The sequence below is a fragment of the Sorex fumeus genome, unplaced genomic scaffold (genome assembly GCF_029834395.1).
Source record: "Sorex fumeus unplaced genomic scaffold, SorFum_2.1 ptg000086l, whole genome shotgun sequence".
Taxonomy (NCBI): domain Eukaryota; kingdom Metazoa; phylum Chordata; class Mammalia; order Eulipotyphla; family Soricidae; genus Sorex; species Sorex fumeus.
The window spans coordinates 41,165,300-41,184,430 of record NW_026606143.1 but is presented as its reverse complement, the minus strand read 5'-3'; the positions used below and the strand labels follow the sequence as shown (position 1 = coordinate 41,184,430).

The following is a 19,131-nucleotide window of genomic DNA, read 5'->3' as shown; positions in this document are numbered from 1 at the left end:
TCATAATGTCTCTAGACACTGCCACATGTCCAGGAGGGGCGGAATCACTATGGCTGAGAACTGCTGGTCTATGCTTAATTCTACCTTGAGAGCAATTATGAATTTAAACCATGTGACATCTAAATGACAAGCCACTCACATTTTGCCACTAGTCGCAATGTGCAATAAAATTTAACCAGACTAGCTTCTATTTACAACAGAACAATATAGGGTTGAACCAATAGTATAATGTGCAAGGTGCTTGTCATGCATGCAGTATGCAGTCAACCTGCCTTCAAATGCTAGCACTACATATAACCTCCTGAGCATGGCAAGGAGTAAGTTTTAAGCAATGCTGGGCATGACCAAAGTATGGAATAAAAGGTTAAATTAGTGGCAAATGATATTCAAATTATAGAGTTGTGAGTCTCCCTATATTAATCTTTCTATCCAACCACCAGTAATCAAAAAAGTTCCTTGAGTCAACAGCATTTTGTTTCTTGTACAAAGTATAGTGAACAGTTACACTCATAGAGGTAACAGTATACTGTGTCTGGCACACAGGAAAGGCTTGGGAGACTGAATTTATTATTTTTTAGATAGCTAAACATGGTAGATGAATATACTTGCTTGTCAGTTCTCCACAAGACAGAAAAAGGATTGAGAAGGAAATTACAGAAGGACAGTTTTGTCAGCAAATCATATTGATTATCAGGAGAACTAATTATCTCAAAAATACTATCAATCACCATTGCTTCCATCTTGGTTGCTCTCTATCTCATATCTTTACTCTGGGGGGGGTGCTATATCCTAAGAAAAATATGACATGGACTATGTGTTTAGGAACTAGTGCTTCCAGCCTATGGTCATGCTAGTGAGTCTCTCTACTAATCTTTCAGGTCCAGTCAAATCTTCAGATAACCCAAAACTTAGTTTGATGACAACCTCAGGTACCAGAACCGCAATGAGCAAATGATGCTAAGATAGGTAAAGAGGTAAAGCCCTTCCCGTTGATCGTCGATTTGCTCGAGCGGGCCCAGTAACGTCTCCATTGGAGACTTTGTTGTTACTGTGTCTGGCATATCGAATACTCTCGGTAGCTTGCCGGGCTCTCCAAGAGGGGCGGAGGAATCGAACTCGGGTCAGCCATGTTGGCCGCTTGTAAGGCGAATGCCCTACCCGCTGTGCTATCGCTCCAGCTAAGATAGTTCAAGGAACTGCGTAAGATGGTATTTAATATATTAATATTATTTAATATAAATAAAAGAAGAAAGGAAATGAAAAAAAATTCCCAGATAAATGTAAAGTGGTATTCTGGAATGTATGGGGTCCCCACTTCAGATACCATCTTACATCTCTGGGACCAATTTCAATTCAACTCTTAGACGAGAGCATTGCGCTGGTTTCTTTGCTTTCGTATCCTGAGCTTGCTGCCCTATTTTCTTCCAAGACGCAAAGGTGGTCATTTCCTCAAGCATTTCCTGGGATGGACATTGGGAATCAGGACACAATAGTAGCAGGGGGAAATTTAAATGAATTCTCCTTCGATTATTTATTAATGACAGATACTAGTTTTATTATCCAACTGAATTTTCCTGGGACATTATTTGGGGTTTTGATAAACTGTTTTCTGCAGCTATCTCACTGTTCCAAATGCACTAAGATGATGAGATCAGTTACTAGAAAATAACAGATATGGACTATGGGCTCAAAGAATGGTCTCCAAGCCCAAAAGACCACTAATAATATTATTACTTCTCTTACAAACCTGCTCCAAAATGAATAGAAAACATCTGGTGCTATTTTTTTCCTTGCCTTATGTTTCGGAGGTTGTGGTTTAAGAGCCCTCAAAATGTAGATGAGACTACAACAATAAATTTTAATTTTGGTAAAGAATAAAATCTAGTTTTGATTAACACTTATAAGCAATTCACAGGATGTATAACTCACATAATTCGTACCTACATATATAATTAAAACAGTACTTAGTCTATCAAAATAGACTCCGAAAATTGAAAAAGAAAAACACATTTCTCTACTAATCAGCGTTGTTGCATGCACAAGAAAAACACCAAATCTGAATGACTTCAGCAGAAAGAGATCTAGGGAACCTCAGACAGAAGAGATTTCTTTTTCCCCCCACTTTAAACACCATGGTTCCAAAGTTGTTCGTGATGACTTGTTACAGGCACTCAGTATTCCAACACCAACGTCACCACCACTGTCACCTTCTCTCTACCACTGTCTCCATTTTATCAACCACCCCTCAACCCTGCCCACATAACAGGCTCACAATAATTTATTTTATATTGCTGCTACCAATAAATGGTTAACAGAATGATCAAACATATTTTGATAAAAAAAATTTGTGAAAATCATATCTCAGCATGGAGACATTGAGTCCTTGTCTGAGGCTTTGCTGTTGAAAGTTAAGCCTTCTGTGCTAATGTTTTTTGAAGAGATTTATTAAAATAACACAATCAACCGCCTTGAATCTAGCCAGGACTCACATCTATGCTCTTCCTTTACAGCAAGCAAACTACACCACAATGGCAGACATAATGGATGCTTTATACTGCCCTAGACACATATTTTCTTTCAAAGCAGGGAGGTGTGATTAGGAAATTAAATCGATAGGTTTTTTTTTTTTTGCTTTTTGGGTTACACCTGGCGATGCACAGGGGTTACTCCTGGCTCTGCACTCAGGAGTTACTCCTAGCGGTGCTCAGGGGACCATATGGGATGCTGGGAATTGAACCCGGGTCGGCTACTTGCAAGGAAAATTCCCTACCCACTGTGCTATCTCTCCAGCCCCTTAATCAATTACTTTCTGCCATAAAGCTGAGTTTCCAGTTTTAGTGTTTCAGAAAGTAGAACCACCTTTGGTGTTTCAGTGAGCGGAACAATCTTTACTTTTTGGATACTTGAAAACTGAGTTTTCAACATTTGATGTCTGGAAGAAAGAACTTTAAAAAACACAATTCTTTATTATTTATTTATTTACTTATTTTTGCTTTTTGGGTCACACCCGGAGATGCTCAGGGGTTACTCCTGGCTCTGCACTCAGGAGTTACTCTGGTATTGCTCAGGGGACCTTATGAGATGCTGGGAATCAAACCCGGGTCGGCCACGTGCAAGGCAAATGCCCTACCTGCTGTGCTATTGCTCCAGTCCCTGGAAGAAAGAACTTTTAAACTATTAAAAAATCATATGAGATTTACAGGAAAGTTACAAAGATATTAGGGACTTTTCCTTAGTCCTGTAATCCAGTTTCCTCCAATTTTCTCAAATCTTGGTGAGCTGGTTGCAACTTAGAAAAAAACAAGCACAAAATTTGTAAGTCTACAACTGTACGTCATGGTGTCTCAATAATAAAAATTAAAAAAAAGAAAAAAAAAGAAAACAACAACAGTACATCATTGTCCACCAAACCACACAGGCTGAATTCAAAGCCTACCAGTCTGCCCCACTATTTCTGCCTTTCAGGAAATCTGAGACAGTGACACATGTGAATTGCCTTAAAGTAAAATGATGAAATAATTCAGTGGAGACATTTTTCTAGGAGGTGGATGAGGTGATTTTTTTTTCTCAGAGGTCTTTGATTTTTGAATAGGGTTTCCCTCAATAAATCACATGGTGATTGCTTAAACTTGGAAACTCTATTTTCTAGGTTTTGCTAAAAATTGTATTATTCCTAGTAATCCAGTCCTTTATAAAGTAAGCATTCCATTGGTTAAAAGATAAGAAATGGACAAATTGAGAAATGGATGAACAGCTTCTTAAGATTTTGAGTTAAGATTCAAGGCAGGGGCGGGTGGAGTGATACTATAGGTGATCAAGGCATTAACCTTGCGGGTGTCCATCCAAATTTGATCCCAGCATCCCATATGGTTCGCGGAACCTGCCAGGAATGATCCCTGGGTGCAGAGTAAGTCTGGAGCACCAACAGTATGACCCAAAAACAATGAAAGAGAGGGGAAAAATTGAAAAGCAACGTATTCAAGCCCAAACTGGCACTACTACTCAATCAGCTACAAATATCACCATAAGTATATTTTTAGTGTTATTTTCTCAACACAGTTCATGCTCTAGCCTGTTAATTTTATAATGAAATCCATAGGGAATATTTCCAATTATATATCACTTCAACTTAGCCTGAGGAATTTTATTGATTCAATCAATTCAACCTTGATTGAAATAGTAGTTGAATACTTTTTCATAGTGTAAATGTCCCCAAATTTAACACTTCTTTTTTTAGTATGTTGTGTTTTTTTTTTCAGAATATATTCCCAAAGTGTGCAAGTTTCTCAGGCAATGAAATATTTATGGTATTCCAAAGCAATATGGACTCCTGCCATTAGAGCTAGGCTCCCCGAAAGTACTTGTGAAATATACTAATCCCCACAGTTTACATGTTGAAGTGATGGTGAAACTATCAAAGCTGTGGTCAAAAAAGAGAACATTCTGTGAGTCTCTCACTGTTAAGGGAGTCAGTTCTAGGAGGTCACAACGCTTCTAGCTAAATTAAACACTAAAGAAGCTTTTCCGCTTTGTATAAATTATTTTGGCAAGGTAATTAGTTCTGATATTTTTCCTCAGGAGGCAAAGGGAAAAAAAACCCAGTGGATTCTTGAACCTCAAAGCAAGTGGTTTTCTATTACAGAAAATCATCAAGATACTTAACTTAATTCTTTATTCTATCAAAACGTGAGGGCGAAAGCTGGTCACATGGCTTGAATGCCACGGGTTTAAAAGCTGAACTTTGGTTTTCCCTTAACCAGGCATACTTTGTAATCAGTGCTTGCTGTAATAACTGCTCATGATCAAATTATGCCCTAGAAGGATCTTTTACTTGCTGTCACTTTTTCCATATTCAAGAGCTCTAAATTTTCTTTCTTTCTTTTTTTTTTCAAGAGTGGTGGTGTGGCTACAAGTCCACGTTCCAAGAGACCATGAACTGTTATCTTTTCCTTAGATAGCAGCCGGTCTATTCTTCAGGCTCCTGAATTTTTATCTCTTCTGATACCATCCTTAAATTGAGAACAATATTTTTCACTTAGTCTATATGAGTATTGTAATTTCAGAGATAGGCATTTCCAAATATTATGTAAAGAAAAGTTGGCTCTGGCAAGTGGTTTTCTTATGCTATCCTTTTCCCTGAGTATATAGGAAAGAGAGTGGTGGAACAAGAGACAGAAATCACTTATCCCAAGAATTACCTGAAATGTTAGCTATCTCAAAGAAATTATACCTCAAATTATGGGAGCTTCAGCATTATTATTTAAAGCCAAACTTTGTAGTCCAGGATGAAAAGGTCAAGTCTGACGAGGGTGTCTGCACACAGTATGATTTTTGACCTATGCAAAACTTTCTTTTGATAGATTATAATGAACAAATAACAAGGGAATACAATATCCTTAAGCCATAGACTTTAAGCCTTGGGAACACCTTAGAATTTCTGGCTGCTGTTCCCATCAAAGCAGCTCTCACAGACTCAGTAATTGGACAGGTGATAGAACTTGATGAACAGTATTATAGGTTCCTCTCACTTTCTAGTTCTTGGGTGTTTTTTTTTTTGCAGTGGAAAAGGTCGAACCCAGCTCTTCCAGATGCAAGTCATGCTCTGGGCGCCTGAGTCACACTGTCAGCTCTACATTCCATACATTCAATATGAAATGATTCTTTTTGATATGTAAATAGTGTATATATAAATATACTATGATTACATGTTTAATATTTTCTATTCTAGTTCTCAGATATTTTCTATGCAACAGGTATATACAAGGCACTGTTTTAGACATTATAACAAATAGAGAAGGGCTGGAGAGATTGTACAGGTAGAGCGCTTATCTGGCATACTGCTGACCCAGGTTCAATCTCTAACACCAAACATGGTTCCCTAAGGACAGCCAGGAGTAATTTCTGAATGCAGAGCCAGGAGTAACTCCTGAGCATCTCTGGGTGTGGCCCTCAAACAAGATAAAACAACAAAACAAACAACAAAAGCTGGAAGGAGAATTTCCTATGTGTTATTCAGTTTCAGAAAACAACGTTGCTATACACCATTTGTTTTTAATCAAAGCCTATGATTTTCCTACAATACCATCACCCTACAATAATATCACCCCGATTTTTCTTCCAACCCTCCCCCATTTTCTTGCAGTACGGTTGCGTTCACATCTGTGTGTGCTCAGGATGTACTTTTGCTCTGTGCTCAGGGTTTACTTGTGCCCTGTGCTCAGAGACCATCCCTAGCAGGGGTTGGAGAAATATATATATATATATATATATGTGTGTGTGTGTGTGTGTGTGTGTGTGTATAGACTATGTATATACACATATATTATATCAGGGATTGAATTGGCTACATGCAAGGCAAGTGCTGTACTAGTTTTATGGCCTCTTCTTCCTAATTTAAAAGATGCTGAACACTCACTGCTCTTTTCTACTTCTTCAAATTGCCATAGGAAGAGTGATGGCATGGGCTGCTGCCAACATTTGCGATAATGAGGGAAGCCTGCCAAAAAGCTAAGTGACCCACTGATGACGGCAGAAAGGAGAGATGAAAGGCCACTGGATTAATGAGTCCTGGAACTAGCCTGTGTGTAGGTTCCTTGTAAATTAATATAACTTGCTTCTTTATTACTTAAGCCAATTTTGGTCCGGTTTACATAATTTTAATACAAAGCACCGCCAAACTCAGTTTGTGGAATGTGTTTTCTACTTCTATCTGTCATGTAAAGCCATTTAAGACATTTTGATCAGGTGTATACTGGGTGAAATCTAAGATAAGGATCCTAAGAGGATCAGGTTACTAAGAACTATCTCTCCATAGATAAGCAAAGCTCTTGCAGAGAAATATCGAAAATCTTTCAGATATTCAAGCAGCCACTAATAAGAAAGCTAATAATCAACCCACACTGAAGACTTGCTTATTGTAATTATCTGCTTAAAATATTTATTACAGGCTTTTTATAAACTGTGTAAAGGCACCTTTTGTTTAAACAACTTTTTTTTTCTTTTGCATTTTGGGTCACACCCAGCGATGCACAGGGGTTACTCCTGGCTTTGCACTCAGGAATTACTCCTGGCAGTGCTCAGGGGACCAGATGGAATGCTGGGAATCAAACCCAGGTCGGCCATGTGCAAGGCAAATGCACACTACCCAGTGTACTATTGCTCTGGCCCCAAAAAACATTTTTTGTTATTTAAAGGAACAATAATTTTTTTCTTCTTTTTTTAGTGCCACCAAACAGAATTTATTATCCACTTTGAAAAATATTTGGTCACAGCAAATACAAATGCTAAAACATGAGGGGTATAATTTGATCATTAATAAATATTCATTATGAAATAAAATTAAGACATTGAAGAAATGGAAGTAATTGGGTAATATAGCTGATTAACTTCATGGGTATAAACTATACATTTATCAGTATGATACTCTCAGAGATTGGCAAATCTTATCTAGAAAGGTCAAAAGCTAAATATTTTCATATTTATGGATGAGATGGTCTCTTTAAAAACCATTACAGTTTGCCACTGTAGTATAAAAATAACCATACACTAATATAGAGACAAAAGAGTGTGACTGTGCTTTAATAAAACTTTATTTTTAAAAACAGGCAATAGGGTAAAGTTGGCCTTCAGGATATTGTTTGCTTACTTGTATCTTAAGAGAAGACCATTTAAAATTACTTCTCCAGAGTCCTCCATAATAAATATTTGGTAAAAACCCAACAATTGCATTTTTACATAATTGTGAGGGCTCAATTTCAAATAATCAGAAATTCTAATGAGTTTTAAACCAACACACAGCATTTAATTTTAATTAAGACTTATATAAGTGTCGAAAATTATACTTATAAGTATTTTTCATTGTTTTTCCATGGGAAAACAAAGAAAAATAGAAACTCTTATTCATATTTCCAGGATGGGACATTCTTTATAATTATCAGTTTTACTTTGAGGCCATGATCCCAACAGAGAGAATAGTGTAGTCTTGAAATCTTTGAAGGGAGCCAGAATATTTTAGAAACTGCAGTGACAAAAGTTTTTGTACAAAATTCCAAAGTCTTGAGCAATAGTAGTCGCTATTCTAGGAAAGACAGATAAATACGTGCTGGCATAACTAGCAGGGATAAGACCTGTGATAGAAAACTATATTGTTTGAGAACATAAAAGAGATCACATGTAACTGTGAAGACACTAACACATGGCTGAAAGAACCGTGCAGTATAGTAACTGGTCTGCCTACTTGACACCAGTGAGAATCCCAAGGCAGTTCATACTTGAAAATTTGACATGATCAAAGCACTGTGGTACAAAGGAGAGTATCCAAAAAAAGAACCTTCAGGTAAACTTCTCCATCACTTTTGGATTTCACTGAAATAGGGAAATAAAGCAGTTTCTATCTATAAGTGTCACTAAAGGTAACTTGTATAACTGGTATTCACTGCTTGGTCTTTTCACATGCTTGTTGATTTTGGGTTTTCTCCTTGTGTGTGTAGATTACTCTTGATATGGCTTTATAGCACTGCGCCGTAGCACTGTCTTCCCATTGTTCATTGATTTGCTCGAGCGGGCACCAGTAACATCTCCACAACAAGTTATGAGACTTGTTGTTACTGTTTTTGGCATATCGAATACATCACAGGGAGCTTGCCCGGCTTTGCCACACGGGTGAGATACTCTAGGTAGATATGGCTTTGTAATCTTCATTAAAGGTCTCACTTCTTTAGAACCTAAAACCTTGCAGAACTCCCCCCTTCAGGTTAGAATCCCAGCTTGGCATAAAAGAGAGATGTGGGGAACACAGAAAGTCACCCCTTATGTGTATTACCCCCACACCTCCAGGGAGGAATCTACAGTTGATTTCTCTAGACTAGAAGACACTAGAAGTTTGGGACTAGGGTCTAGCTCTACAGAAGCTTAGGCTGAGGCTCTCTAGTCCTACAGAAACTATGGTCAAGCTATGCTATGTCTTATTTGTATATAAGACATAGTTTTGTCTTATATAAAAATGACGAAAAAGAAGAAATAGACATTAAAAAAACAATCCCGTTCACAATAGTACCTCAGACAATCAAGTACCTTGGAATCAGCTTAACCAAAGAGGTAAAGGAACTATACAAGGAAAATTACAAAACACTACTTCAAGAAATAAAAGAGGACACTGGGAAATGGAGACACATCCCCTACTCATGTATAGGGAAGATTAACATTATCAAAATGGCAATGCTGCCAAAAGCACTATACAAATTCAGTGTGGTTCCTATCAGGATACTAATGACATTTTTTAAAGAAATAGACAAAACACTCCCGAAATTCATATGGAACAATAACACCCCACAAATAGCTAAAGCAATCCTTGGGAAAAAGAAGATGGGCGGCATCACCCTCCCGAACTTCAAACTGTACTACAAAGCAGTAGTAATTAAGACAGCATGGTACAGGGCTAGAAACAGACCTGCAGACCAATGGAACAGAGCTGAATATTCTGTCACAGACCCCCAAATATATGACCACTAAATCTTTGAAAAAGGAGCAAGAATGTGAAGTGGAACATGGAAAGCCTCTTCAACAAGTGGTGCTGGGAAAACTGGATAGCTACCTGCAAAAAAATGAAGTCTGACATCTGTCTAATGCCAGGTACAAAAGTCAGATCAAAGTGGATTAAAGACCTCAATATCAGACATGAATTCATAAGATACATAGAAGAAAATGTAGGCAGAACTCTCCACGACATTGAAGCTAAAAAGCATCTTTAAGGATGAAACAGCACTGACCATGCAAATGGAAGCAAACATAAACAAATGGGACTACAAACTAAGAAGCTTCTGCACTTCAAAAGAAACAGTGACCAAAATACAGAAAGAGCCCACAGAATGGGAAAGAATATTTACCCAATACTCATCTGATAAGGGATTAATATCCAGGATATACAAGACACAAGTAGAATTGTACAACAACAAAACTTCCAATAGAGGCGGGATGGGACGGAGGAGGGGGTGGGAGGGATACTGGGATCATTGGTGATGGAGAATGGGCACTGGTGGAGGGATGGGTGCTCGATCATTGTATAACTGAAACCCAAGCACAAAAATTTGTAAGTCTACAACTGTACCTCATGGTGTTTCACTAATAAAAATTTAAAAAAAAAAACAACAAAACCTCCAACCCCATCAAAAAATGGGGAGAAGAAATGAACAGAAGTATCCTCATTAAAAAAAAAACCACACACACACAAATGGCCAAAAGGCACATGAAAAAATGCTCAACATCGCTAACCATCAGGGAGATATAAATCAAAACAACAATGAGATATCATCTCACACCACAGAGACTGGCACACATTCAAAAGAACAAAAGCAACCAGTGCTGGCATGGATGTGGGGAAAAAGGGACACTCTTTCACTGTTGGTAGGAATGCCCATTAGTCCAGCCTTTCTGGAAAACAATATGGATGGTCCTTCAAAAACTAGAAATTGAGCTTCCATATTGACCCCACAATACCACTTCTGGGAATATATCCTGAGGATGCAAAAAAGGACAGTAGAAATGACATCTGTACCTATATGTTCATTGCAGCACTGTTCACAATAGCCAAAATCTGGAAACAACCTAAGTGCTCTAGAACAGATGACTGGTTAAAGAAACTTTGGTACATCTACACAATGGAATACTATGCAGCTATCAGGAGAGATGAAGTCATGAACTTTGCTTATAAATGGATAGATATGGAGAGTATCCTGCTAAGTGAAATGAGTCAGAAAGAGAGGGACAGACATAGAAGGACTACACTCATTTGTGGAGTATAAAACAACATAACATGAGGCTGACTCCTAAGGACAATAGATACACAGGACAGATAAATTGCTCCATACCTGGAAGCCTGCCTCATGAGCAAGGGGGAGAAGGCAGCTGGAATAGAAAAGGGATCACTAAGAAAATGATGGCTGGAGGAATTGGTCGGGATGGGAGATGTGTGCATAAAGTAGATAAAGGACCAAACATGATAACCTCTCAGTATCTGTATTGCAAACCATAATGCCCAAAAGTAGAGAGATATTATGGGAATAATGTCTGCCATAGAGGCAGAGGGAGAGTGGGGAAGGGGGATATACTGGGGAGATTGGTGGTGGGGAATCTGCACTGGTGGAGGGATGGGTGTTTGATCATTGTGTGATTGTAACCCAAACAAGCTTGTAAGTATCTCACGGTGATTCAATAAAATTTTTTTAAAAAAGCTATGCCTAAGAGTCACGGTCCTCCCGTTGTTCCATCGATTTGCTCGAGCGGGCCCAGTAATGTCTCCATTGTGAGACTTGTTGTTACTGTGTTTGGCATATTGAATACATCACGGGTAGCTTGCCAGGCTCTGCCGTGCAGGCGAGATACTCTTGGTAGCTTGCCAGGCTCTCTGAGAGGGGCGGAGGAATCGAACTCGGGTCGGCCATGTTGGCTGCTTGTAAGGCAAACGCCCTACCGCTGTGCTATCGCTCCAGCCCATGCCTAAGAGTAATAACAAAAAATAACTAAAAGTTTTCCATATAGACACTTTTAGTTTTTGGTTCTTAAATGCCTCTTTCTCATTCCATCTGACTTCCAAAACTATGTTACTCATACAGTGGATCAAAACTTATTAATAAATTATGAAAATTTAGAGGATCATGGGAAATGTATTTTAGAAAATGTAGTTTAGAGTCAAATAGAAGAAAACAGGAGAGAGTGATATAGAGAATATAAAAATGTATCTCTGATATATGTGGACTATGTTTCCTGAATTGAAATTTCAAATGTATTTTGTTTTTCTTTCTTTCTTTCTTTCTTTCTTTTTTTTTTTTTTGCTTTTTGGGTCACACCTGGCGATGCTCAGGGGATACACCTGGTTCTGCACTGAGGAGTTACTCCTTGCGGTGCTCAGGGGACCATATGGGATACTGGGAATCAAAACTGGGTTGGCCTCATGCAAGGCAAATCCCTACTCGCTGTGCTATCATTCCAGCCTTCATATGTATTTCTTATTGTAGATTGGAGACCAAAAACGTTCAGAGCAGAAAGATAGTACAGAGGTAAGGAACTTGCCTTTTCCACAGCCAATCCAGATTCAAGACCAAGAACCACATATAGTTCCCAAAGCACCAGGAATGATGCCTGAGCACAGAGACAGGAGTAAGTCCTGACCACTGTTGCGTGCAGCTGCCCCCCATAAATTCAAATCTATTACTCTAAAACAAAATTAAATCCATGGACCAGGGTGATAGCACAAAGGATTGGAGCACTTGTTTTGCATGTAGGAGGCCCAGGTTTAATCTGTCAGGCACTGACAGATCTCTAGAGCACTGCCAGAAGTACTTCCTGAGTACCTCCTGGAAAAACCTTAAAATAAACTGAAAAAAAGAGGCAAAATTAAATCTATGGTGCATTTTTAGAATAGGCTGCAAACAAACAAATGTCTTCCTTGATATTGAATATTATTGTTAATAGCTTTGATGACCCTATCAGGAGGCCACGGGAGCCATAGGAGTTTTGCTTCACGTTCTGTTGCTTTTCCTAACAATTAATTGTAGACTTTGAGATTAAAGACTGCTCTGGTGGGTGCTGGTATATGCATAGAATGAGGGAGAAGCCCTGAGTTGAGGAGAAAGATCGAGTTCTATGATAGACAACTTTCATTAAGACTACAAACAATGTCAGGAAGTTTTAAGGTCATCGTGATTATTACTTCGTTTAAGCTTCACTTCGAACCCTATAAAACCATCAATCAAAGCTAGAAACTGGTGAAGCCTAGGGAATAAAAGGTGAAGCAGTGGGAAGCACTGTTGGCTCAAAAATTATTAGTGGGGATACTGAGGAAAATGAGAGAAAGGTGATTGATGATCCTTAGTGGGATTGGAAGAGTGAAGGAAGGAACTTTATTTTAAGGGAGACTAATGATATATTCCTACATGCTTTCGTTCACTTCTCCAAGATTTGCTGTGGCTTGGTGGTAAATTGGAGAAAGGATCTGATGTTCCAGATTCAAACACGAATACAATATAACCCTACAGGAAACTGCAATCCTTGGGGAAGTGGTTGTGAACACAGAGAAGCCATACCTAGTTCAACAGCCCCCCAAAATAGAGACATTTGTTGAGCTCTTTCTCAGCTCATTGATATTTTCTTTAAGTTTGAAATGATCCATTTTGTGTTGTGACCAGGGGCTGGGGGCAGGGGAGAACAGGGATTTTTCATTTGTTTTCATGGTGTCGCAAATTGAACTCAGGGTCTCACCCTCCCACCAAGTCACATTCTACTCCTCCTCACCCCTGCCCCAGGCCCCAACATTTTTCTTTGACTACTCCTATTTGGTGGTATTGAATTCTTATCTATCTGATTCTATCTACCATGGAGTTTGTGGGTTTTCAGGTTTCTTCATAGTTTTGACTTGCACAAGAAGCTTGATTGGCAGTATTGGGACCATCATCTCTCCACTGGACTCTGCCAGCAAGGATAACATAGAAATGGGACAGTGTCTTTCCTGTCCAGGTTTGTTACATAAGCACGCAAGTTGAATTGCCCGCCAGGTTGCCCTTATTTTTTAAACCAACATTTAAATCACAAATCGATGGCAGCTGCGCTGTTAGTGTACCAAGAATCTTATTTTCTTGATTTCATTGAGTTGTTTACTTGGGTTTTCCATTGCCTAAGGGATATGTGAGGGATTTTCTGAGGCAGCCGTATAATTGAGCAATTTTGAGATGTCAGGGCACTTTTATTAGACTATTGTCCACATTTTTTTACAGTATCAGTTAAGAAAATGCCATGATACTGTTTTCAAAGTAGATAAAGTCCTCAGCTGTATTGTCAAACATACTCAAAGAAAAACAAACCAAAATAAAACATACACAAGCGCTAAAGAAAACATGACTATGCATTTTTGTCTTGATTTAAATATTTAGTTTACAATATAATGTGGTCCTACTAACCTGCTGTATTAGATATGGCAAAAACTAGTAACTTCCTTTTACCTTACACAACACAGCAGCAGTTTTCTCCTGTAAATAGCCATATTGTGGGGCTGGAGCGATAGCACAGCGGGTAGGGCGTTTGCCTTGCACGCACCCAATATGGCTGACCCAGGTTCGATTCCCAGCATCCCATATGGTCCCCTGAGCACCGCCAGGAGTAATTCCTGAGTGCATGAGCCAGGAGTAACCCTTGAGCATCGCCAGGTGTGACCCAAAAAGCAAAAAAAAAAAAATAGCGATATTGTAAACTTTGAGACTGAGAATCAGGGCTGTCACTACTCAGATCTGCCTTTGTTACTTAAAGTTAGCCATAGACAATATGTAAATGAATGAGCTGTGGTCTGCTTTCTGAAGAACTTTACAATGGAAAGCTGGGTTTGGTCAGCAGGTCAGTTTACTGAGCTCTAGTTTGACTGTATCCAATTGCCATCAAAATAATATTAATTGAGCGTAACACTCTAGCTGATATACAACAGCACTCTGTGAGTGTATTCTGAGGTGTTTTTTGGTTTGCTTGGGGTTCTCCGGGAGGTGCAGAGATTACCCATATCATCCCATCTGTATTTATATGGTGCTGGGGATTAAACCAGGGCTGGCAACAGGCAAGGCAAACAAATCCTATACTATCTCTTTGGCTCTTGCTGATATAAATGAAAAGTTCATGCAAGTCTTAGGCATTGATGAGTATTTGCATTGTTTTCTTGATTCTGCTGTTAAGGATTACAATATTTAGAGTTGCACAGTCTGGTCCAAGAGCCTACACCAAGAGCAAGTTTTCCATCAGGGAGATAGTCCGTGGTTTCCTCCCTGGGGACAATTTCAGGCTCCCAGGGAAAACTGCTGAGTGACACGATCCTTCCCACTTCCTGATTTCGACCACGAAAGATTTCTTCAAGAGTTCCCTTTTGAAGTAACTCACATTCTGTAGGAGTCACAAATGAAGCCCATAAGTCATCATAAAAGGCTTAAATTTTATTGTGTATCTCCTGACTAATTGGATACAGAAGAGGCATAAGTCAGGATGTGAGGAGTTTAGGTCTCTGACTACGGAGGAGAGCCCACACTCCTGAGGCGACTGCACAGTGGCCTTCTACTATTGAGGCATGAAGTGTTTAGTCTACCTTAATGATTACAGCTATCTAACTGTGAGATACAGTCTTAGAAGTAAAACGGTTGGGCCTCTAAAAGCTTAGTTATTGACCAACTGCCTTGTAAAATGTCTTACAACAATTAGACTCTTACAACAACATGGATGACTGTTTCCTCAGAAAATATATTATCCGACTTTTAGAATCATGCCAAAGAGGAAACAAAATCGTTGGTGATTAGCTTTTTAGTTGCTGTATCTTTAATGAATATGATGTTGAGTGTCTTTTCAAATATTTATAGCACATTTTCCCACTTTTTTGTGAGCTGCCTATAATTGGCTTATTTATAGAGGGGACTCTGAAAAGCAGGAACAAAGAGAAGCATTAAATTACCTGAGTTTAAAAACAAAGCTATGAAGATAATTGTACCCTGATAGCTTATGTGCTGTTCACGCATCCTAGGTTCTACCCCAATCCTGAGGGTCACTCTCTTCAGGAGAAGCTATGTTGGCCCACATTTCTTTCATCCTTTTTTTAATACAAGAACAGAAATTTTCAACTGTGCTTGTGAAAGGGATGCCAAATGTTTCCGGGTATTAGAGTCCTGTGAAAAGCTGTATGGGGGAGGGAAGGCACACCCTCCCCCCTGGATGCAGTCACTTTGGGGGGACGCCAGCCCAAAGAGCAAGGTAGAGGTCAGGGTAGTAGGGAAATGTACCTGTCCTCCAGCTCCTGAACCACAGCAACCTTTCCCTTCAGAACTTTCTTTTTTTTGTCCTTTTTGGGGTCACACCCGGCGTTGCACAGGGGTTATTCCTGGCTCATGTACTCAGGAATTACTCCTGGCGGTACTCGGGGGACTATATGGGATGCTGTGAATCGAACCGGGGTCGGCTACATGCAAGGCAAACGCCCTACCCGCTGTGCTATGGCTCCAGCCCCATCCCTTCAGAACTTTCACAACCACCAGCAGACTCCAGCTGAAAGCTGAATAGGGGTCCTAAGAGTCTCGAGCAATGAGAAACACTGTTTGTGTGGCAAAGCAGAGTCTGCCGCTACGAGGGTGACTGGCCCCAGCTGGCATTCAGGGGAAATTGATGGGCTCAGCCTCAGTTCTGACCTTCGTACTCTAAACCCTGTGCCTTTTCCGGTCCCCGCACTGAGTCCAGCTTCCACACCATCACCACCAGTGCAGTTCACAGAACGGGAGCGTGAGTTTGCGTGTGTCCCAAGGCTGCTCAGCCTTTGCACTTGGACCCTTAGAAGCCTGTCCAGGTTTGAGGCGGGGAGTTATTCTATGCACTGTCAAATGTTTCAGAGCACCCCAGGATTCTCCCTACTAGATGTGGGTTGGATCCTCTACCAAGTTGTGACAACACTGACAGTTGCCCCCTCGGATGAGGTGCAAAATCAGCCCTGATTGAAAGTGCTTATAGTGGCATGGAGGGGTGAGGGCAAAGAAAATAAATGAATGTTCTTGAAGGTTCCCCACCACAGGCTGATGAAAGAAAAGCAGAAAAAAGGTATACAGATACTGACACTCTCTACCTCTTAGAAGCTGGCTCTCTCTCCTGCTTTCCTAAGCTTCCAGTCTGCCAACCAATGAGCTCGCTCTCTTTGTATCACATCACAGCCTTTCATTCCACCTCACACTTCCTTCCCGCGACACACTAAGTCATCTTATAAAGTACCCTTATAGAAGATGGTAAATATTCAGAAAGAGATTTGCTTAGATTAAAGGATTCCAAATACATCCGACTTATCGTTTCAATGTTTGTAAAAGCATCAGACAACTGAGCCAGTGCTGGCTCCAATGTCTTAATACTAAGCTCCACCATAGATACTTCAGGTGCAAGACTACAGGAAAATGAGAGAACTAAATAAAACAAAATCAAATTTTCGGATTCTGAGGATCATTAGTGACCAGTTTACATGGGTGCAATTCAGGCAGGAGAAACACTTGATATTCAATGATGCACCTGGAACTTAACTAATTGTATGATGCGATGTATCTGCAATACATAGATAAATTTTTAGTTTGCTTGTATATTTTTTAGTTTTGGGACCACAATGGAATGTGCTCAGGATTTAGTCCTGGCGTTGTACTCACGACTCAACGAATGACTCAAAGGATCATATGGGGTGCTGGGGATTGTACCCATTGGTCTGCCACATTTAAGACCCGCACCTCACCTGCTGGACTATTTCTCCAGCCAATATAAACTTTAAAACATGAGTTACTGCTGGTATAATGCTTGATTTGATTTGGGGTTTGTATAAGGTCAAGTGACACATTAACAGACAGTTGAAACAATGTTTTCAACTGGTAATTTGGAACTCCTGTTGAGAGACAAGTTCTGTCTCCTAACCTTTCCAGCTGAGCATTCTGAAAATTATGTCTCATCGGTTATTCTGAAGCCATGTTAGCCTGCTGAGGTACACATGGCTTTCTTTTGCATGTTCCAAGTTGACCTTCCTTGAAATGAACATATTAATTGACATGCAAATTGTCTGCATGTCTTTCAAAATGGACAGGAATGCCAGCCAGCAACCATTTCCTTCCTGTGTTAACCTGAGGTGTGAGATGGCTTTGCAGCTGGTGCCCTGGCAGGGCAGATGTTTGTCTTGCAGCCTTCCCAGATGGGAGCACAGACAAAACCCTTACCTTTAGGAATGGTGATTTGGCAGCTCAGGTCACAGCCCTGCTGCAACTGAGTAAACGCCACTTCCTGAAGACGAGCTCGCTCCAGCTCAGAGAGGCTCTGGATGGGGACGGACTTCAGCTGCACAGAGCGGCCCGACATGCTGTTCCAGGTAAAATCACCCTGCGAGCCAAGGGGAAAAATAGTGTTATACGGTTCGTGCACTTTTCACAAGCCTCATCCTTCTCAGTTGGGGAGGGGCAAGCAGGCTTCATGGGTGTGTTCCCTGAACACGAATTCCTTGGGCCTTAGTACTATCATCTGGTCCCATAGAATGATGTGGACTTAGGCCAAAGGAAACGATATCAAAACACATTTCATGGGAAATTTTTACTTTATTTTTTAGGAGACTATAAAACCCAGCTCCCAGAAGCACGCGGCCACAAATGCTTTATTTTGGAGATCCCGGCAGGCTACCGAAAGTATCCTGCCCACACGGCAGAGTCTGGCAAACTTCCCGTGTCGTACTCAATATGCCAAATACCAGTAACAATGATAGGTCTCATTCTCCTAGCCCTGAAAGAGCATTGAATATGGCTCTTTTAAAATATCAGGGCTAGGAAGAAGGAGATGTTACTGGTGCCTGCTCAAGGCAATTGACGAACAACAGGATGATTGTGATCGTGATTTTTTGGGAAAAAAAAATTCCTGTGATCACAGATCTAGGAGAATGAATAGGTGTTGTTGGTGTACTGCGCACCATGGCTGTGCCAAAGACGTTGCAGTTATTGCTTCCAACAGCCTCATGACGTGGTTACCATTTTGAACCTATCTTACAAAGAATTTAGGAATATGATAATTTTAAACAATCATAGAACAGACTATATGCCAGCATATAATATATGCTGAGGTACTTTAGTATTTTATGATGCATATTATTATAGTAATATAGGTCACAATAGTAATAATATCGTAATAATATAATAATGATGATGAAATTGAGGCAAGTAATTTCCCCAAATGATAAGACATTCAAAATTTAGACAATATGGAGATTGACAATATGAACTTTGAACCCTTAAATTCCTCACTTAAATGGTAAATATTGAATGACTATGGTGCTCTATAGTCATTGTAGTATATAATGTACTATAGTACTAAAATACATCATATAGTACTATATAGCACAGCAGGTAGGGCGTTTGCCTTGCACGTGGTGGTCAACCCGGCCGAACTGAGTTTGATTCCTCCACCCCTCTCGGAGAGCCCGGCAAGCTACCAAGAGTAAAGTATCTCGCCCACACAGCAAAGCCTGGCAAGCTACCTGTGACGTATTTGATATGCCAAACACAATAACAACAAGTCTCACAATGAGGACGTTATTGGGCCCTCTCGGGCAAATTGATGAGC

The 19,131-nt window shown here is 40.0% G+C and overlaps 1 protein-coding gene across 1 annotated transcript in view; it reads right to left on the bottom strand.

Annotated features, from left to right (window-relative positions):
• Nucleotides 1-19,131, bottom strand: part of ARHGAP6 (Rho GTPase activating protein 6) — a 529,979-nt gene that overhangs the window by 71,407 nt on the left and 439,441 nt on the right. The window contains exon 2 of the mRNA XM_056131302.1: nucleotides 17,745-17,904. Coding sequence (XP_055987277.1) covers nucleotides 17,745-17,904 — 160 coding nt within the window. The remainder of the gene's footprint in view (nucleotides 1-17,744; nucleotides 17,905-19,131) is intronic.